Below are 21,882 nucleotides of genomic sequence, written 5' to 3'. Positions count from 1 at the left end.
GTGTGTTGCACATTGACACTTCTTCTTATGTGTGTATGTCCACATCAGGCACATGATTTTGCCAGGGAGGCATCAGCGAGTGGACAAGTGTCTGTTGCCACCTTTCAGCGTCAACACAGAAGAGCTAAATCACGTCTTGTCTCCCCCCGCCCTTCCCCCTGACACTCAGGGAGGAGGAAAAAGGCAGCTGGGACTTGTGTACAATCTCGTGGGTTGCACCCACATGCCATCGAATATGATGTCAAGCCGTTTGTCTGCCGCGTGGGAGATTTGGCGGGGCAGGAGGGGAGGAAGTGCCGGCGATCCGTCTCCTGCATGAGCGGCGGGCGCAGGGCCCTCACGCTGGAAGCTTGGCAGGTGCGACAGATGATCCTTGTCTGAAGCCAGCTCCTTTGCCTTGATTGATTTTCTCTCGCGTCCCCCTCCCTCTCCGCCCCCTTGCGTGCGCTTTCACTGCTGATTGTTACTGGGAAATTCAATTGTGTGTGAACTCTCGAGCGCCCTTTGTCCGTTCGCTGCTTCCCAGTCGATAGAGAGTAATTAGGGTTGTAAATAATGGGCAGAGCCTGTGAGCTCGCTGGGCTGCTGGGCAGATGTGAAGCTTGGCCACCTCTTGGGTTTTAGTTTCAGGGGATTAGAAGGGGGCAGATCTTTCATGTATGCAGCGTAGAAAATCTCGCACTGATGCCCTCTCCCCTTGAGTCTTGCTGCTAAGGAGGGCAGCAGATCAAGAGGCAGCTTTCCCCAGCCTGGGGCTTTCTAGATGTTTTGGATTCTTATTCCCATCAGGCCCCATCCAGCTTGGCCAGTGGTCAGGGATGATGGGAATTGCAGTCCAACAACATCTGTAGAGCAGCAGGTTGGGGAAGACAGCACTAGGGCGAAAGATGTGAAGGTTGCAACCATCAGGAAGTGATGTAAATGGAGGTGGCATTTCAGCCTTATAAATTTAATATTATTGTTATTAAATATTGCATAATTTTAAATACAGTTTCTTTACTGTTTGGGAGATAAGGAGGTATGGAGAATGTGCACTTAAAATATGCCCCTTTCTTGAGGTAGGGCTGTAGCTCCATGATAGAGTATATCCTTTGCATGAAAATGATCCCGGGTTCAGTCCAAGTAGGAGTGGGAGAGACCCCCTTCTGTAGGGCTGCCATATTTCAAAAAGTGAAAATCCAGACACAAAAGTTGTTGCTTTAGTGTAGTTTATGTGAATTTTTTTTTCAAAGTTGTTGCAAAAATCGCCAAAACTGACACTGCTGACATGGGTTGCCATATATCCGGATTTTTCCGGACATTTTAGCAATTTCTGCCCGGACACTACTTCCGACTGCAGTATTCCAGGTGTGTCCAGGAAATTCTGGACATTTGGCAACCCTACCCTTCTGAAACCCTAGAGAGCTGCTGCAAGCCAGCGTAGACAGAGCTGAGCTAGGTGGACCAATGTTCTTGACTCGGAAGAAGGCAGCTGCCTGTGCTCCTCTCTCTGTTTTCTTTCGTGTCAGGGAATGAAAAACTGCACCAGGGAGATTTACTTCTCTCCTGGCTGTTATGTCGACTCAACGCTTCACAACGATATCCGTTTACCGAGCAAAAGCGTTGGAAGTCCCAGACAGTTCAGAACAGCATCAAAAAAACCTTCCTGTGAAAAGGGGAACCCAAGACAACACAAGGAGTTCAAAGGATGTTAAACCCGACACCACATGAAACTCCGCATAAGTCAGACTCCTAGATGGGGGCGGGGGAGATGGCTTGCCTTGCTCTTCTCCAAAGAGTTCAAAGCCATTTACAAATGGCCCTAGGGTTGCCATTGCTGGTCATCTCATGAGGTCCACAGCTCGCTCGCTCTGCCTTCAGTCAGCCTCCACTTGCCTGCCTTCCTACTAGCAACAGTCCTGGGGGGGTCACAAACACAGGCTGGGGATCCTCAAGACTGGCAGCAGGTGTGTGTGTGTGTGTGTGTGTGTGTGTGTGTGTGTGTGTGTGTGTGTGTAGAAAGGGGGGGCATCATGAAGTCTAAGTGCACTGTCTGACCTTGGAATGACAGCTGACTCTTGATGGGAGACCCATGGAAAACTCGGGAGGGCAGAATAGAGCAGAACTGGCTGCCTGGAACCCCGGGGCACTCCACACAGCAACATTTTGTTGCAGGCTCCACTTGTTCTCTTGATTACCTCTCTTACCTCTGCCTTGCAGTTTGTCTGCCCCTCTTTTCACTGTCTGTCTATGCTCGTGTCAGTTTGCTGATCAGAGGATGTAAGGACGATATTTCAGCTTCGATTCATGGCTGTTACTGTAGCTGGCCGAGGCCAAGGGTGCCCTCTTAATCCTTCATGCCCTGCTCCCTGGCCCCCTTCCACCTCCATTTCCCTTTCCTCTCGCCGCTTGCATGACTTGGTTTGCCTCCGTTCAATAGGGCTCTTATTTAGTGTCATTTCTCATAGTGTCAGGGCAAGCTCCCTCCAAGCGCATCTGATCAATGGCATTGATCCACAATAAAACTGGCACCAACGTCAAGCGTCCGGAGAAGCGCAAGCGCTAAGCACTTCTTAGCTAGGGCAGGCCGGGCGCTGAGTTCATTAGCACAGCCGCTGGCTTTCTCAGACAAATGAATGGCAGTCCCATTAATAACCAAGTCTTTTGTCTGGAAGCCTGTGTTTAATTGCACTGCCCATAACTGTTTTGCTGTAAACGTAGATTCAGCCTGTTATGGCCGATGGCAGAGGTGGCCAATGCAGTGCCCGGCAGATGTTGTTAGACTCCAACTCCCATCATCCCTGATCCTTTGTCATGCTGGGTAGGACTGATGGGAGTGGCAGTCCCAACACCATCCAGGGGGCGCCAAGATGACTACCCTTGATCTATGGTCAGGCAAATAGCTTTGTATTCGGCGGTAGCCCTATTTAGAGTAGACCTACTGAAATCAATGGTTAGGTTAACTTGGGTTCATTAATTCCAGTGAGTCTACTCTAAGTAGAGCTTAGTTGGAAACTTGGAGAAGGCAGGAGTGGGCCCACTAGCCTTGCTGTAAGCTCCATAGGTTCCGCCAGACCTCCAAACAATGGGTTGTGTCCAGTGCTGGTCCTGCTCAGAGCAGGTGCATTGAAATCAATAGGCATTGCTAACTTTGGCCCATTAATTTCAGTGGGTCTACTCTGTGTAGAAGTTAGTTGAAGATGACCCAAGTTGTATGGGCCCTTTATATATGACCACAGACTCTGCAAGAAGAAGTCTCCGACCGCATGGAGCCAGGCATCATATGTACAAGCTGTATGTACACACCTGGGCTCAGTTTAGAGGCTCAGTGAAACACATGGAAGTTGGGGGCAAGGCCAGTGGACATGATTCCACTCTGGTTCTGTGCATTCAGCTGATGGATGAGCACAGTATATTAGGTAAGCAGAAATGAGCAGGGGAGTGGGTATGATAATGGGGGGGGGACCACATTGCAGTCCCTACCCATGACATCTTCAGCATCTCCAGCCTGTACATTATGTGTGGACATCTGAAGAGGACAAGCCTGTCTTTCAGGCCTCCATGCAGTCTGGAAACCCAATCCAGGAAGCAACACGCAAATCAGGGCAGGGGGGAGAGAGAGAGCTTAAGAAATGCTCTGATCCTCCAGTGACGGGTGCAGTATATGAATAAAGATGACAGAAGCTGTAAGGCAAGTTTTGCTCTTTTGCTTGATCCACTTTTAGGAAAGCACACCGTCTAATCAAGTAGCGAAGTACCGTATATAAAGCACATTTACATAACTGCAATCCTGAGCAAAATGAATTTCCTTTTTTACGCAAAATGCACAATGTGATTCTTGCAAATTAGTGGAAACGTTTCCCAACATCTCTTCCTTTTCGTTCCTTAATTTTGTGTGCCAAGCCTGTCAAGCAAATTCCTCTAGTGTAAACAACGCAGCAGGCAGAAGTATTTAATAACTGCCAAATTGATTTCTCATTACTAGGTTACTTCTTAGCGTTTTGTATCACTGCGCCGATACGGATTTCTCTTATTGTGTTAAATAATAGGCAAGTCCATAGGAAATGATTTATGGTCTTCCCCCATGTTAATTCCACATGGGCACCTTGTCTCTGAATAAGAAATCTCTTAACGTGTTTCCTCTCTCATAACAAGCAATTTCTGTGTAAAACGTAGCCTAGTAATGGCTTCACTTTGTTTGTGATGACAGATAGGCAGAAGAGAGATGGGAAAAGAAAGCAAGAATTATGCTTCTCAAAGTGCAAGCAAAGACGAAGGCTGTTTTCCTGCAGAATTAAGCCTCTGGAACTGTGTGTCGCTGTGTGTATTTGAGGAGGGGTCCACAGTTGATTCCCCCCCCCCCAGACATTTTTTTTGTAGTTCTGCAAATCTTGAGGTTCCCCCCCCCCCAGCCTGCTAATACCTCCCTCTCATGCATGGATGAATCCATTTCAGCTACATAGGGAGTGGCACTCACAGTGTGAACATAGGAATTAGAGGGATTGATAGAAGATGCTTGGAGCAAACATTGGGAAGGGTGGTGCTGCCTTCGTGTTTGGCATGCAAGAATCCAGCTCCCCAACACACTGGAAAACACAAGGCTGAACCAGCTAGACTTACTGCCTCTTGTTATTTCCTAGTCTGCTTTTGGGGAGAGGGAATCTTCTGTGTATTCCCTCTGTTAGCTGCGAGAGGAAAGTTTGCACACATAATTTAGTAACTCGCCGATTTCTTTCCTGTGCTTTCAGAGCAGGCAGGTGATAGCTCAGATTAAAGGTTTCCATTGACACATTTACTGCTGCCTGTCAGTACTGTCCCAGGCAGTACATCTCCAGGTAATCAATTAATACTTGCCTTTAATTGACTATTTAATTACGCGTTACTAAACAAGCTGATGGATATGAATCCCACCACCTGTAACTTTGGTGGCGGCAAAGAAGCAAATTGCAATCTATCACATAAAAGGCTTATAAGGTGCTGCAAAGATCACTTCCCTTCTGTGGTGGTAGGAGAAGAACAGAAATGTCACAGCCCATCGGAAATGAGAGCAGCCCATCACATGAGAGGAAAAAATGCTACAAGTGTTGATCCTATTTGGGAAATAATAGGAAGGTACACCACAGTGTAATACTATTGGTATGGTAGGGCCAACCAAGAGGAACAGCAAAGGCCAGACAGCTGATCATCAAGTCAGGCAAGCTTTCCCACTTTATTCATTTACAGCAGTGTTCCTCAACCTTGGGCCTCCAGCTGTTTTGGGACTACAACTCCCATCATCCTTAGCTAGCAGGACCAGTGGCCGGGGATGATGGGAGTTGTAGTTCCAAAACAGCTGGAGGCCCAAGGTTGAGGAACACTGATTTCCAGCATTTTTACCCTGCCTTTTAGCCAAAAAGGCTGTCAGGGTGGCTTACGAAAGTAAGTTCTAAGATGGTCCTTGCCCTTAGGCTCAGTCTGAAGCACAAAAGTGTGATTTTGTACACAATGGAGAAGCATGGATTTTAGATGGTTTAATCTTAATGGCATTTTTGTACAGTGGTACCTCGGGTTACAGACGCTTCAGGTTACAGACTCCGCTAACCCAGAAATAGTACCTCGGGTTAAGAACTTAATAGTACCTCGGGATGAGAACAGAAATTGTGCGGCGGCAGCGGGAGGCCCCATTAGCTAAAGTGGTAACTCAGGTTAAGAACAGTTTCAGGTTAAGAACGGACCTCCGGGACGAATTAAGTTCTTAACCCGAGGTACCACTGTATTCCCAACATGATGCAGTGGTTCATGCTGGGAAGTGCCTTACTTCAGTGGCAGAGCATCTCCTTTGCATGCAGAAGATCCTAGGTTTAGTCCCCAAATAGGACCGGTAATGTCCCCAGACTGAAGCTCTGGGAAGCCGCTTCAAGTCAGTAGATGATTCTGAGGTGGATGGACAAATGGTCCGGTCCAGTATAAACCAGCTTCCTTTCTTCCTGTGTTAGAGTGCCCAACTAGCACTGGGAAGAACTGGGTTCAAATTCCTCCTTGGCCATGAAATTAACTTGGTGACTTGTACCATTCTCAGGCTAACCTACCTTTCAGGGTTATTTTGATGACCCAGCGGGCAATATTAGGAACAGAAGAAGGTCCTTGCTGGATCAGACCCAAGCACCTCCTTAGACCAGCATCGCTTTCTCCTACAGCAGCCAATCAGTTTATTTTTAAAGTAAGTCTACAAATGGTACTTGAGGACAGTAGTCCTGTCCCTTTGTGGATCGCTAGTAACTGGTATTCAGAGACATGTTGCCTTTATTGTATGTGCATGCATGTCATCCTGAGCATGGGATTAAAAATAATCAAGAATCACTATTTAATTAATAATGAATGACAACCTAGGTAAGTACCTTAACACTGCAGCCATATGCAAGCTGACAGGTTCAGAAATCTTGCCTTCGTGATCTTGCTGTCTTTAACCCTCTCGTTTCCCTCTCCTCAAATCCTAAGGTAACTTCTATTAGAAATGTCTGCCTGCTGTAAACTTTTCCACCTGGGCTGCAGCTGAGATAAATGCATGAAATTTCATACGTGCCCTCCTGTTCTTGTTTTGCCTTGCCTTGCCTAATAGTGACCTCGGACCGTATCCCGCCTATTATTCGCCGAGGACCAACCAATCAAACACTTGCCATAGACTCTACCGCACAGCTGCAGTGCCATGTGACTGGGAACCCCCTTCCCAGCATCCAGTGGTTGAAAGACGGACAGCGGATCGTGGGCAGCGACCCTAGAGTGAGCCTATTGGACAATGGAACTCTACAGATTATGAACCTACAGGTATGTTTCTTGCTTCTCTCCTCCTTAGCAGCAGACGCAAGTTTCTGTTTCTTGGAGCAGCAGAACTATTTTATTTTAGCATCCCTGCCATGCTCATAAAATTGACAAATTGGAAAGAGCGCATCCATGTTCTTGGCATTTCTTATTGTTGGGCTTAAGAACGTAAGAAAAGCCCTGCTGGATCTAGACCAGTGGTGGCCAAACTTGGCCCTCCAGCTGTTTTGGGACTACAATTCCCATCATCCCTGACAACTGGTCCTGTTAGCTAGGGATTATGGGAGTTGTAGTCCAATAGCAGCTGGAGGGCCAAGTTTGGCCACCACTGATCTTAGACCTACATTCTGTTCTCCAGTGACCAACCAGATGCCCAATAGTCCTCTCCCACTTATGTTCCCCAACAACTTTTTTACTCAAAAGCATAGGACCTCCAATACCACAGGTAGTACCTGGTGATGTTTTACATCCATATGTGGCCATGGGGAGCAGTCATTATGAGATGAAATGTCACCAATATACAGATGACCCCTGGTTCTGTTTCTTTGTATCATCTGAGTCAGGTGAGATTCTGCAAGTCTGAACCAGTGCCTGCACTCAGTGCCTGCTAAGCTATTCAGTTCTTTATGCTTAAGCCAAGAAATTGTTTCTATAACTACATTTAGCACTAACAGTCACTATAATGGCTCGGGACTACTGAGGATGCCCAGAAAACTGTGCTCAGGGAGTGGGCCATCAGCCAACCCCAATAAATTTGTGACTTAATACCACTTTAATAGTCCATCAGATCCCCTACCCCAGGCATCCCCAAACTTCGGCCCTCCAGATGTTTTGGACTACAATTCCCATCTTCCCTGATAAATTGTTTTTCAACAAGGATATTAACTGTGTGAATAATTGTCGCCTATGTGCTGTACGGGTTGCACCTCCACTCAGTAGTAAGCAGGATGAGGGCTTATGCCAGACAGAATGGAACCCTGCAGAAACAAGTAGCATAACACCATGAGGCCAGAATACAGGTCCCCAATATTACCTAAAGGAAACAGCCCTGTGGGTATTAGTAGAACCATGTACAAATGTGCATAGCCTGGGAGGAGATATCAGTCGGTTCACAGATGTATATATTGGGATGACATCCGCTGATTGACAGGTGGTTGACTCTATCCCAGGAATCTCCAAACTTTGGTCCTCCAGATGTTTTTGGACTACAATTCCCATCTTCCCCAACCACTGGTCCTGATAGCTAGGGATCATGTGAGTTGTAGGCCAAAACATCTGGAGGGCCGCAGTTTGGGGATGCCTGCTCTATCCCTCTTTTCTGGCGCAGTTAACTATCATTCCTCCCAGCAGATGCAATTTGCACCTTTAAATACATAGATGCATTTAGCATCACATCCAGTTATGCCCACAAGAGGGTACATCAATGGTATATGGCCTGCGTGTTAATATCTGTGACAGCAGGCGGATTCATGTGCCCATCTTTTATATGATAAAATCAACACAAGTTCTCTCCCTCGTAACCAGTGGCCTTGAGTTCATTTGAACCAACCTTGTGAATGCTCTGATGTGTGTCCAGATCATGGCTTGCTACTTCACGGTGAATTCTGTCCCTCCGGCAAACAAGCATCCAGCAAGCGAATGAATTCCACACTGTAGTTAGGGGATGAATTGCTTGCTTTCATAATCGTGGTAAATTGCTAAGTAATGAAATTACTTGATAAAAAAGGGGAAGCCTGTAATTGCCTGATTCGAAACTGTATAGGAATTGTTCAACCCTCCTGAAAGCTGGCTCAGAAAATGGACTCATAAGCTTCTGTGTGCTTATTAAGACATTAATGTTGTTAACAGGCAGTAAGCAATTGCTTTGTTTAACTGGCTAAAAAACAGCTGAATGCAATTTTCTTGCTCTTAACAAAGTGAATATCAATAAACAAAGAGCCAAGCCAGCCAAATCAGTCCCTTTGCGACACAGCTGAATCTGAAAACACACTTTGCAGCAAATTCCATTATGGGCAAAGTTATACATAACTTGTCGCTGGGAGCTCGATCATAATTAACCCTCTTTAACTGAACCTCTCACAGCCACAATTCTCTTTAATTGTCAGCTCCTCTGCTGAATACTCTTCCGTCTTCTTCCAAAGACTCAGAAATCTGTAAATGTCTCGTTGTGATTACATTTAAAAATAAACCAATCCTTCCATTAGCTACGTTCAAGGTCAACTCACAGAGTATTGCCAAGTATCTCCCAGACATAAGCTACACAGCATTTGTGGGGAGATTTCTCGCATTCTGAGAACATTTGTGATGTGTGTGGTCTCCTATCCCACTGATACAGGAAACTGGTGTGGTGGTGATATCTGGGCTCAATTCAGCATGCTGGTTTTGATCTTCAAAGCCCTTTTTGGCCTGGGACCCTTGGTATCTGAAGGAGGACCTCTTTCCATAGTAACCTACCTAAGCCATTGCACCTGCCCTCACGAAGTTGATTCACTACCATGAGCCCCAGTCAAAATATCTAGAAAGCACCAGGTCAAGGAAGAATGCTGGAGATCATGAATGGAGACCCTTCTCTAAGTGATGTATCCAACTGAGATACAGTGAAGAGAAAGGGCATTTTCAGCAGTGCCTCTCCCTACAGCCTTACTTATTGCATTTATACCCCAGCTTTATCTCCAAGAAACTCAAGGTGACATACATGGTTCTCTCCTTATTTAATCCCCACAACAATCCGGTGTGGTTAGCCTGAGAGGCAGTGACTGGCCCAAGGTCTCACAGTCAGCTTCATGGCCGAGTGGGGATTCAAACCCTAGTCTCCCAGGTCCTACTCCTGCCAGCTAACCACTACACTACCACACTGCCTCTCTTTTAATTTGTGGAATGTGCTCTTCAGAGAGGTGTGCCTGGCACCCATTTTTTGTATTTTCAGTGCCAGGAAAATCCCTTTTGTATTTTCCAAGGCCTTTTCAGCTTGATGTTACGCTGCAGCTTTCAGCACAATTGTTTAGCTCCGTGACTTTATTGTAACTGATCATCACTGGAATCTCTTGACCTCTCTTTTAAAGCAGTTTGTTTTGGATTTTATGGTTCTTCTTTGAAGCTGTCTCGTAGTCACTGCAGATTTTAATTCGTCTTGCTTTGTACACCTGTTCTTTGGTGGCTGATGAATTGAATGGATGGATGTACGTATACAGTAAGGAAATACTTAAGCAATTGGATTTTGTTTTGTAAATGGCTTAGGTGCCACCTTGGCATTAAACCTGGGAGAGGGCCTTCTTGGTGGCTGCTCCCATACTTTGGAAGTCCTTTTGTGGAGAAGATAGATTGGCTTACTTCTTGTCCTTCCATCAGCAGACTTTCTTGTTCCAAGAGGCTTTTGGGAACTGACTGCTTTTAATGAAAGGGCTGGTACTATGATGTTTTGATTGTAATGATCTTATGTGACATTATATGTATTCTACTAAACATTCTACTAATGTTTAATTAGCAATGTTTAATTGTTCCTAAATGATGGCTTTTTAATATGTTCTTAGCTGTTCCTATTTTATAGCCATTTTGAGTCCTTGTCAGGCTAAAAGGTGGTATGTAAATAAAATAAATATATAAATAATGAAAAATATAAATCAGCAGCAACAATACTTTCCTCCACATCGGTCTGCCCATGCACTGAAGATTGTTGTCTATAGCCCTCCTCCAGGTGCACCCAGTTAGGGCAGGCTTTAAGGTTTGGCATTGTGGGACACCAGCCCAAGCCCATAGCCCTACAGGGTTCCCAATCCCACTCTCTGGAGACTCCGACTGCGCAGCCTCTTGTGTTCATCTGCCATTGCCAAGCATGCAAGCAGTGATGAGAGTTAAGGACAGGCATCCCCAAACTGCAGCCCTCCAGATGTTTTGGCCCGCAACTCCCATGATCCCTAGCTAACAGGACCCAGTGGTCGGGGAAGATGTGAATTGTAGTCCAAAACATCTGGAGGGCCGAAGTTTGGGGGTGCCTGGTTAAGGAGATACAGCAGTATTCTCCACCTTCTTTGAGTTCTCCTTCTGGGCGGTTGCATGGATGGGGCCCAGAAGGACAGGGTCAGCAAATGGACAGCTGTGCCTTGGAGAGGGGCCCACAGGTGACATATTGACACCCCCCTAAAAAAAACCCCCACCTGGAGCCAGCATGGTCCTCAGCAGCCGAAGCAAGGCAGCTCAGCAAATAGCAGGATGTTCAACCATAGAATGATAGGGTGCTTTTTAGTTTTGCAAGGTAGGAATTGTGATACAGCAACAGCCCTCTGGAAACATCTGGAGCATCAGGCTCCCGAAGAGGCACATCCTAATGGTCAGAAGAGAAACTGTATCATTCTGTGGCTCCAGTATTTACCTCTATGTGCAGAGGGACCTGGTGGGACACATCACATGCACTTTGGTGCATTACAGTCATGCGTAGTTTTACAGCTCCGATTCCCCACAGGTTCAACCAACACCACATCGCCTGACATCTCCACATAATCCTCCCTGCTACAAGCTTATTTATGTATATTTACAATATAGCGGGTTGGGGGGTGGGGTAGGAGATGATGGGAAATGTGGTGCCTCTCATCCCAGTGGGAAATCAAAGTTGTAAACCACACTGCTGTAATAAATGCATTGGAATGTGCATGAAGTATCACCCTGTAACAGTTGGATAACCAGGGAGAAAGGCATTTTGTGCAAACATGGAGCCCTCGGAACCCCTCCTAGTGGTGCAGCAATAAAACTGCTAGCACATTTGCAAAGCTAAGCAGGGTCCGGTAGGGTTTCAAATTGGATGGGAGACCATGTTGTTGAGGTTCCTGCACTGCAGAGGGTTGGACTAGATTCTGTGATTCTAAGGTAGGATTGGCCGAACATTTGCTTTCTCACCATTAAGATGTCCCTCCAGAGCTCAGTATTATTGATGAATTGGGACGTGGTTTGCGCTGTGGTCTAAACCACTGAGCCTCTTGGGCTTGCCAATCAGAAGGCTGGTAGTTCAAATTCCCGTGATGGGTTGAGCTCCCGTTGCTCAGTCCCAGCTCCAGCAAACCTAACATTTCAAAAACACACCAGTGCAAGTAGATAAATGGGTACCGCTGCAGCAGGAAGGTAAACAACATTTCCATGCACTCTGGTTTCTGTCACAGTGTTCTGTTACGCCAGAAGTGGTTTAGTCATGCTGGCCACATGACACAGAAAGCTGTCTCTGGACAAATGTCAGGTCCCTTGGCCTGAAGGCGCTGCAACCCTGGGCTCCCTTGGCCTGAGCGCTGCAACCCCGTAGTCACCTTTGACCACTGGCGGAGGAAGAGGAGTGCGGGGGGAGCACACTGCCCCCAGCAGCACGATCCCATTCGGGTGCCATCGCGGCCGCCCCCCACCCGCGCTGGGCACCACACTTCCTCAGGTGGCGCACCACGCCCCCAGGACACATGCCACACCCCTGTGGGTGGCGCATCACGCCCCCAGGATGCGCGCCAGCCCGCCCCCGCCTGCTCTCCACCCCCCAGTGCCAGAGCATGAAGCTCCGCCACTGCCTTTGACTGGACTTAACCATCCAGGGGTCCTTTACCCTTTTACTATAGATGAGGCAGGCAAGGTGCAAGTTTACCTTGATCTAGTAGGATGCTTTGGGGTTGGGGGCCCATCAACAGCTAATTGCTGCAAATCTCCTATCTACAACGAGTTTTTGAAAGAGGCCACTATGAAAGTGAGGACTGACCTGTAGCTACTGATCGGGTAGGACCAAGCCACTCTCCCATCATCACTATTGCTGCAATCTTCATGGATGGGGTTGTGGCAGGGTAACAATGAGGTTGGGACTACAGTATGTGGACACACTGTTGGGAGCTTGGCCTTATGCTCCTCTCCACCCACCAGGGGCCATGTCAGCCAGCCAGGCTCCCCCCTGCGCAGGTGGGCTGGTGGCTCAGTGCGGCCCCTCTATGCTCCGGTGAGGGTGGGGTTGCTGCGGCAGCGAGGGCAGGGCCGGTGCAACCCCAGCCCAGCATGTGTGGGCCTGCCCTGGACACCAGCAGCCCATGCTATGCCACTGCATTGGGCACAGTAAAGCCACATGGCTCGTTCTTGGGAGGCTGAATACCACAAAGGAAGGCAAACTCCTTTGTTCTTCTTGTGCCCTTTGGGTAAAGGCTCTATAGCTCAGCGGTAGAGCATCTGTTTTTCATGCAGAAGGTCCCAGGCTCAATCCCCGGCATCTCTAGGTAGGGCTGGGAGAAAGCCCTGCTGAAATCCTGGAGAGTTGCTTCCTTGGTGCATAATTTGAACATAGCTCTAGGCTGTGAGGAGGCTCCTGACTCCGAACAGCTCAGGTGGAGCTTTTGGGGGCAGTCTATAGCTCTCTCCCCTCCACCAAACAATCCCAAGGTGGGTGTGTCCAACTTGCCCTTTCGTTGCACCGGAGTCAGATCAGGCGATGGGGTAACGTGGAGGTTATTCATGAATTACTTATCAAAACACAGAGCTCACGCTAAACATTTGTTTAAAAATTGATGCTGGCAGTCAGCGGGGAGTGAAATATTTCACGTTAGTTTTGTGCCTTCATTGTGTCAGAGTCAGAAGGTTAATGCATCTGCCGGGTCCCAGCGCGCCTAATAGCATCGTTTTATAGCAGTTGTGGCTCTTTGCCCAGGAAAAAATTAGAGCTGTCAGTTGGACTGGAGGACTAGCATGAGTTAATGGTCCCCCAGGACAGGCCGCCTCATCAGGCCACTCTGATTCATGGGGAAAAGTGGGACAGCCGTCCCCAAGTTGCAGCTTCAGAGCCCACCTGGTGGGGACATTAAAGAGATCCCCTCTCTTCCTGCTCACTGCCCCATTGCAGTGGCAAGCTGCAAGCCATTCTCCACCTCCATTTCAGTGCCTTTGCTTATCGCTCTCCATGGGAGAACATGTGCTCTGTATGCAAAAGATTCTAGGGTCAGTCCCTGGTACCAGCAATTCAAAAGATTAGGTAGCAAGAAATGGGGCAGACCTCTGCCAGAGACCATGAAGATGTAGCTGCTGCCATTCAGAGTAGGTGATCCTGAGATTGATAGACAAATAGGCTGAGCTGCCATAAGGCAAGTCTCTATCTTATATTTGCACTCCTCCATCATCAATTCAGTGTTAGAAACTCAGGTATATAAGCTAGGCACCAAACAGCTCCTTAAACCAGGGTTACAGTCACCAAAACGAAATGCTTCATCGCCATTTTGGGGCAAGATGGTTCGAAAGTTGTTTTTTTCAAAGTTGTATTTTTGGTTCCTACAATTCATTCTGATTGTGCAGATAAACTATAATGGACAAAATTTTACAGGGTGTGTTGCTAGAATCCCCAGGCATCCGTCTTCAGATGGTGGAGACGTCAGGTGCCATCCTGGCACCCGGGCATCTTCACTTGGTTGCAAGTGGCCAATAGGCAGGTGCAAAATGTGCCTGGAAAATTTCAAACACTACCTGATTGGTCACCCCTGATTTATAGTCTGTAATGGTGTGATGGTTGTTGTTGTTGCTGCTGTTGTTTTAAATCATTTGTTTTGTTGCTTTTTAATTTTATAATTGTTTTATTGTTCTGTGTTATGCACTGCATTGTGAACGGTCCTGGGATCCCCATTTGTTGAAGGGCAGTTTAAAAGCTCAGTACATACATACATACATACATACATACATACATACATACATTTCTTGGCATGTCACCTTCACTCCGGCTGAGGCCGGTGTGCCTGCTGCAACCTCTTGCAGGCAGTGACAGCCCAGCCACAGTTATTGAGGTCCAAACAGGACTGGATTTCTGCAAAGGAGCAATCCTCAGAAATGCCAGTTAGTTCAGAATCCTGAGGCTAGACTGCCAGCCCTGGGGTACATTTATCCCTATGGGACATGGATGGTGCTCTTGGGCTTGCCGATCAGAAGGTTGGTAGTTCGAATCCCCACAGCGGGGTGAGCTCCCATTGCTCTGTCCCAGGTCCTGCCAACTTAGCAGTTCAAAAGCACGCCAGTGCAAGTAGATAAATAGGTAGTGCTGCAGCAGGAAGGTGAACAGCATTTCCAGACAGAAGCAGCTTAGTCATGCTGGCCACATGACCCGGAAAGCTGTCTGTGTACAAACGCCGGCTCCCTCGGCCTGAAAGCAAGATGAGCGCCGCACCCCATAGTTTCCTTTGACTGGACTTAACCATCCAGGCTCCCTTTACCTTTTTTACCTTTTACACTCATCCCTGATTCTGAAGCATCTCCACTGGCTGCCAGTCCATTTCCAAGTAGAATCAACATGAGGGTGCCTGAAGGATCGCCTCCTTCCAGATGTGAAAGGCCACAGCTCAGTTGCCTTTGTGTACAGAAGATATTGGGCTCAATTCCTAGCAGCTCCAAGTAGGGCTGGGAAAGGCCTTTGCTTGAAAGCCTGCCAGTCAGTGTAGACAATACTGTGCTAGATGGACCAACAGTCTTACCCAGTAGAAGGGAACTTCTTATATTCCTATTTTCCCATGCGCTAAGACAGGCATAGGCAATCTCGGCCCTCCAGATGTTTTGGGACTATAACTCCCATCATCCCTAGCTAACAGGACCAGTGGTCAGGGATGATGGGAACTGTAGTCCCAAAACATCTGGAGTTTGCCTTTGCCTGTGCTAAGATGACCATTAGAGGATCTTCTCCAAGTGCTTCTCACTTCTGAGGTTAGGTGAGTGGCTCTTAGTGAGATGGCCTTTTGGCCATGGGGTTCTGTCTGTGGCAGAGTTGGGGAACATGTGGCCCACAGAAGTTGTTGAACCCCAATTCCCATCAGTCCCAAACCCAGCTTCCTTATTACTAATCTACAGGATGCTCTCCCTATTCCGTCTGTCCTTTCAGCAATAGGCAAAGACCTTTTTAGTTTAATTTTCCCAGGCCTTCTAAAATGTCATCCTGAACTTCTTCATTTTTTAAGTGCCGTTGTGTTTTTTCATCTGCTGCATTTTATTAGCTCTGCCTTTTCAATTTATTTTTTTATCCTCATTGTTTGAATTGGGTGGCTTTTTCTTCTTCTTTTCCCTTCCCTTAAATGTTATCTGCCCTGGAAATATTCATATTGGCAGGATACCCACTTTTAAAAAATAAATAAAGCAGCCTTTATCATTAACCGCCTATGTGGGAGGGAGGGATTATGAAAGATAACTACTATATGGCAGGTAGTTTTATTATCCCCATATTAAAGATTAGAGGGGTGAGGCCAGGGCAGCTCAGTGAATTTGCACCGGAGGAGCAATTAAAAACAGAGGAGGTTCCAGCTCTTGGGCTTCATGCACAGCCATACTTGGAATGCTGTGTGCAGCTCTGATTATCGGACCTCAGAAGGGAAATTGTAGAGCTGGGGAAAGTGTAGAAAGGGGCAAGGCACATACATAAGTTACAGTATTCACAACCCAAATATGTGGGGATGCCTTAAAAGGGAAGCAGGTAGACAAATCCGTGGAGGTTATAGCTGCTAGTTGTGCTCGCTATATACAGTGCTATTTTTCTAGAATTTTCTAGAATTTTTCTAGAAAAAGAAACACCTCCCTCATGAACACCTTAGAACAGCAATGGCAACTATCAGAGAGATGCTGGAACTGAGTTCCTGTGAGTTCTCCCTGGAAAAAAGCCTTGGCTATATAATAGATAATCATTCTCCGTCAATGTGTGCTGTCCCCCCTTTTGAGTGGTCTGGAACCCCAGCAAGGTGAAAGTGTGGGATTCTGCCTATCTGATGTTGACCAAAGGGTAATGGCGGGGGTAGCCGAGTTTTTGGTAGCAGTCCTCCAAGGAGCAGGTTAACAGGGGAAAACCCCAGATTCTACATATACATATATACAATCAGTCTATGTAGCCAACTGCTGCCTTTTTTATATATATTTCAAGGCTCTTATATGTGATTTTCTCTTTTATGGTTTTATTTGCAAAATGCCTAATAAAGGTTTGATAAGTATAAGTATAATAGATAATAGAATTGTAGAGTTGGAAGGGAGCCACGAGGGTCATCTAGTCCAACCCCCTGCAATGCAGGAATATTTTGCCCAATGTGGGGCTCAAACCCATGGCTAGCAACTGAGCCATGGGTGTGATTATAGCACCTACAGGATCAGAGCCAGTATGCCTCTGAATAACTAGTTACCAGGGAACCAAAAGGTATTGTTGTGCTCATATATGACTTGGGTCCCAGCTCTCGCCCAGACCACAGCAACAGCGGCTCTTACTCGAGGGTAAGGAAGAGCCAAAGTGGGTATAGTAGCTACAGTGTCAAGACTAGGATCTGGGAGACCAGAGTTCAAAACCCCACTCGTCAACGAAGCAAACTTGGCTCTCAGCCTAACCTACCTCACAAGGTTGTTGTGGGAATTAGACAAGGAGGGGGAAAGCCAAATATGCCACCTTGAGCTCCATGGAGAAAAAGTTGGGATATACCATAAGTGCAATTAATAATGATAATGATGGAAGTTGAGAAGACTTACAGGTTCAGTAACAGGTGATGAGTCACAGCGGCTGCTAGGTTCAGGCTAGAAGACAAGAAAGACAAGGCCATCCAGGCCAGAAGCAGCAGTCCAAGTTTAAGGAGCCCGAGACCAGGGCAAGGAGATCAGAACCGCGCAGAAGCAGCAGAGTTGTCCCAACATGTTGGCATGTCCACCTGCCAAGCTTTAAAGAAAGGTGTGCTTCCTTGTGAGACTTTGGTGCCTTGCGAGATTGCTGAGTGTGCAGACACCCACTGCTTTGGGAAGGATGCTTCTGTCCTCACCAACGGGAACACCACCAGGTCCTGGGTGCCTAGGTGGTGCTCTCTCCTTCTGATTCTCTGTCTCCTCCAGTTATAGCATTCTAACACCACCACCCCCAATTCCGTTGCTGCACTCCTCTCTCCGAGAGGGAAGAGGGGAGATGGATGTCCTGCTTCCACAACTGGGGCAGATACATTCAGGGAGGAGCAAATGCCCACCTCTTCCAGCCACTGTTCCTCAGTCTCAGCACCACCACCCAGTCAGGCCCTTCTTCATCTGTCTCAGCTGCCACTCCAGCCTGTGACACCTTGGACCTAACTCATGGCAACTTGTGGGCTTCCCACAGGCATCTGGTTGGCCACTGTGGGAACAGATCTACCTTTGGTCTAATCCAGCAAGGCCCATGTGCAGACAGGTGCACCAAGTGAACAGGGCGGGGGGAGGCATTCTCTCGCTACTCACCACACACAGAAGATTGTTCCTGGTACATTTCTTCCCATTTACTCTTAGCAAGTGTGTTCTTCTGAGTTGGTATATGGTCCCCACATTAACCATTGCAGTCCTAAGAATGGCTTGCAGGCACATTTCAGCAACCAAACTCTGTGAAGTTGTCAGGGACTGTACAGAGGAGGAATGGTGGAGACCACCTCCCCAGCTTGACCCTTCCAGGGAGGAGGAGAAGGAAGCACCAGGAGGGGCGACAGCTGATTGACAGAGTGTCTTTAGACAGCATTCCAGACCCTCCCTCCATCTCCCAGAACCTGACGAGCCTTGAAAGTAGGAGAGCATAGAGCTCAAAGACAGAGGGCATGTAGCAGCACCCGTAGAAGTGATGAATGAGGAAGTGGGAGAGATGGGGGGGGTGGAGATTCACTCGTGACAACGCCATTATCCAAGAGTCTGGGTTCTGTAGCCTCTCTCTGTAAATACTGAATAAAAAGCAGACGGTAAGAAACATTCCCTTGTCTTTGTACGTTCCCGTGCTCTGAGAAAATGCATAGGACTTCTTCTTAGGATGTCCCAACACACAAACACAGAAGGAGATCTATACAACATCTACTGCCTGCATACCAGAAGGTGAAACACTCCCAAAGCATGAGCTGTGGTTGCAGTGAGTTGTCAGTGGAAATGAATAACATCCTCCCTTTTCTGCATGTTCCAGGTTTCAGACTCGGGATTGTACGTTTGCATCGCTACCAGTTCAACCGGCGAGACAAGATGGAGTGGGTTTCTGGCAGTGCAAGGTCAGTGATGTTGAGGGAAGGGCAGGAACTGGACTCTTGGGCAGCGACTCAAAGGCATGAGGTTCATGTTACTGGACCTTTTCAGACATCCTCTAAATGCATTAACTGGGCACTCGGGGAGAGGCAGTGAAAATGAGCATCCCCACAGAAGGACCACAATCCCCAGTTTCCCAACTTTCATTTCAAAATAAGGAGTAAGCTTTTAGCACTTGTAGAACCTGAGATACGAGGCAAAAGGTACAGACACTTTTTATTAATAGTTTGAGAAAATAGCCTCCTCCCAACTTGCAGTGTTTTATTTTGCTCCTCCCCTTGAAAAAGTTGCTGCAGGCACCCATGATGTGCCCATCATTATTCCCATTGCCCTCTGTGACTTGGAAGACAACTGAAGCAGAGATTCTCTGTCCATTTCCCCAAGTCCGTGAGGCTGGACCTTGGAACTGTGATGAGAGCAACTCAGACTGGAGACCTATGTAAGAGCTGGAAGCTCCAGCCTTTCCTGGCTGTCAGTCAGGCCCTGATTCTGCACGTGGTTTCCCCCTCCTCCCGAGTAGCTTCACATGCAGCTTGCTGGGGAGTGCCTGGTTTCCATCTCCTCTCATCCTGGGGACATGTCAGAGCCAGCCTGCTGGGGTGGCATCTTCAGCCCTGGGACAGGAGATCTCAGGTTCATGGTCTTGGCAGGCCTGAATCCTGACACTTTCCTGAACTTGCAGAGGTTCTGAAAGCAGGGGTTCTGAAATGCACGAGGAGCTTCCACAAACCCTTGCTTCACAGTCACCCTCCAACTCAGGAAGGGCGACAAGAGTTCCCCTCCATGCCTGCTGATCCTGATAATCCCACCATCAGTTAATGTTATTTGCATTTTTTGACAAATAACTTCACATTGAATGCACAGATGCATTTAACATCGCATCTAGTTTTGGCCCTTAGCTATGTCAAGCTTTGAATTGTGTTTCTTCTGCAGTAGCAAGGGGTCAACTTCAGAGCATGCATCACTATTCAGTAGAAAATGCATTTCCTTTTAACCCTGGTCGGCTGTGTACCTACCACTTGCTATACTCCGTGCAAGGATGAGTGGATTAGTTTTTGGGCACAGGCAGCTGCTGTGGAGTTTGGACTCACAAAGCCACAGTCACCTCTCCAGGCCTGCAATTGTAGGCTCACGTGTGTCCCTGGAGCGGAGGACTTGCCTGCCTCCTAGCACAGGAGCCCTGTCTGCATTCGCCTGTGTGAACAGCTCATTTAAAAACCAATAAACTGCCCTCTGATTTTAAGCCCAGCAAGCACATTCCTGCCTTGGAGAGCCATGCCAGGCTGTTAAATGTAAAACCACCTCAAGGAATAAATGTTGTTGATGTGGAGATGCGATGATGAGCCAGGTTTCTCGGACCTCACAGAAGGTTGGGGGGGGGGGATTTTTTCCCTTGCATGCAAGGAGAGCTCCCATTTCTCCAAGGTTGGTTTTGGAAAACAAACACCCCAGTAAGAAAGCAAAGTCTCAATCCCACTACAAGCCCCCGGCGCCCAGTAATTTGGGAGCTGCTGCTCATTTACAGATGTGCTAGTAAAATAAAATAGAATATATCCAACATTAGCAGTTCTTGAAGCTGCTGGTTCTGCCTTCTAAATTAAGAGAAGGTTCTTTTCCCCAGGAAAGGTAGGGGCATGGACCTTCCTTCATCTTGCCTGCAGCAGGTTGTTGTCTTGGCTTTGCACAGGGGTTGCTGAAAAAACCACATCAGTGCATTTTCTGGTCCTGTTAAGAACACAGTTAGCTTATACCAGGCTTCCTCAAACTTGGCCCTCCAGATGTTTTTGGCCTACAACTCCCATGACCCCTAGCTAGCAGGACCAGTGGTCAGGGATGATGGGAATTGTAGTCTCAAAACATCTGGAGGGCTGAGTTTGAGGAAGCCTGGTTTATATCTTAATTGTTCTGAGCATGCATTCTTGCTTTGTCAAGGTAACACACATTGATAGACCGCAGGTTTTCTGGCTGAAAACTATGCCAGCAAGCTGTGCGGGGCTGAATTCAGCTTGCCCCTTATATAAAGGCCCTGCACCAGTGACCTGATCCCTGCTCCTCTTTTAGGGCTCTCTGCCATTCTCATTCTCTTCTTCCACATTTGCTTCTGCAGAGAACGGGGCTGACCTCCAGACTCAGCTTCCGGAGCCAAGCCTTCTCCCAGGTCCACCCTCTGCACCTCTGGTCACGGACGTCACCAAAAACAGTGTTGCTTTGATCTGGAAGCCAAACCCTGTGAGTGGGGGAGCTGCTGTCAGTTCATACATAATTGAAGCATTCAGGTAACTAATGTTGTTACTCAAAATTAATCCCACCTGCCCCCCCTCCTCCAGTGTCTTTGGGCACAAAATGGAGAGACAGTTTGAGGGTGGTAGAAAGTGTACGGCTTATTACAGGGTTGGGGAGTCATTTTCACCCTGAGGGCCGCATCCCCTCATTCCCAACCCTCTAAGGGCTGCATGCCAGCAGCAGGTGGGGCCAAAAAGGTGGGATAAGACAAACTTCATCAGTGGGCAAGGCCACATTCTCTCTCTCTCTCTCTCTCTCTCTCTCTCACACACACACACACACACACACACACACACACACACACAATCAATCATGTAGGCACATGGAGAGCTCCTCCAGTGACTCATTTATTGGGTGCTTATCCTGATTGCTTGCACAACATGTGCATAGAGGTTAGACTGCATCTGTATTGAGCATACAGATCAGCTATTGGGTAGCTGGTTGTCTTATCACCCCTTCCCTGTTCTTCAGATTATCTGAGGAGCAGGGAGGGGAGAATTTCATCTCCATCACAATCCTGAGCTTGGCCCCCATGGTGGGCCCCACATTGCAGTGAGTATGAAAAACCCACCTTCCCACTCTTCAGGTCATTCCCCACCCTAGCCAGGCATGGAAGGAGCCAGCAATTCCAACCTGCCTTTGTGCAATCAGAAATGTTTCCATTTTTCTGCAGTTCAGCTTCTGCTAAATATTAAATTATTTGTCTTGTTGCCTTCTGTTCAATGTAATAAAATTAGGTATGCAAGTTATGAATTGAACGTAATTAATGGTGTCATTCTTTCCACACCGTTCATTTCAATGTGAAGG

General features: G+C 47.5%; 1 protein-coding gene across 11 annotated transcripts in view; it reads left to right on the top strand.

The window, feature by feature from the left end:
• Positions 1–21,882, top strand: part of ROBO3 (roundabout guidance receptor 3) — a 311,710-nt gene that overhangs the window by 265,581 nt on the left and 24,247 nt on the right. For all 11 annotated transcript variants that reach the window (XM_088657615.1, XM_088657614.1, XM_088657613.1 and 8 more), the window contains 3 exons: positions 6,578–6,783; positions 18,677–18,758; positions 20,900–21,068. In XM_088657615.1, the coding sequence (XP_088513741.1) occupies positions 6,578–6,783; positions 18,677–18,758; positions 20,900–21,068 (457 nt within the window). The remainder of the gene's footprint in view (positions 1–6,577; positions 6,784–18,676; positions 18,759–20,899; positions 21,069–21,882) is intronic.

The sequence above is a fragment of the Zootoca vivipara genome, chromosome 14 (assembly GCF_965207765.1).
Source record: "Zootoca vivipara chromosome 14, rZooViv2.hap1.1, whole genome shotgun sequence".
NCBI lineage: Eukaryota > Metazoa > Chordata > Lepidosauria > Squamata > Lacertidae > Zootoca > Zootoca vivipara.
This window is presented reverse-complemented; position numbering and strand designations above follow the sequence as displayed.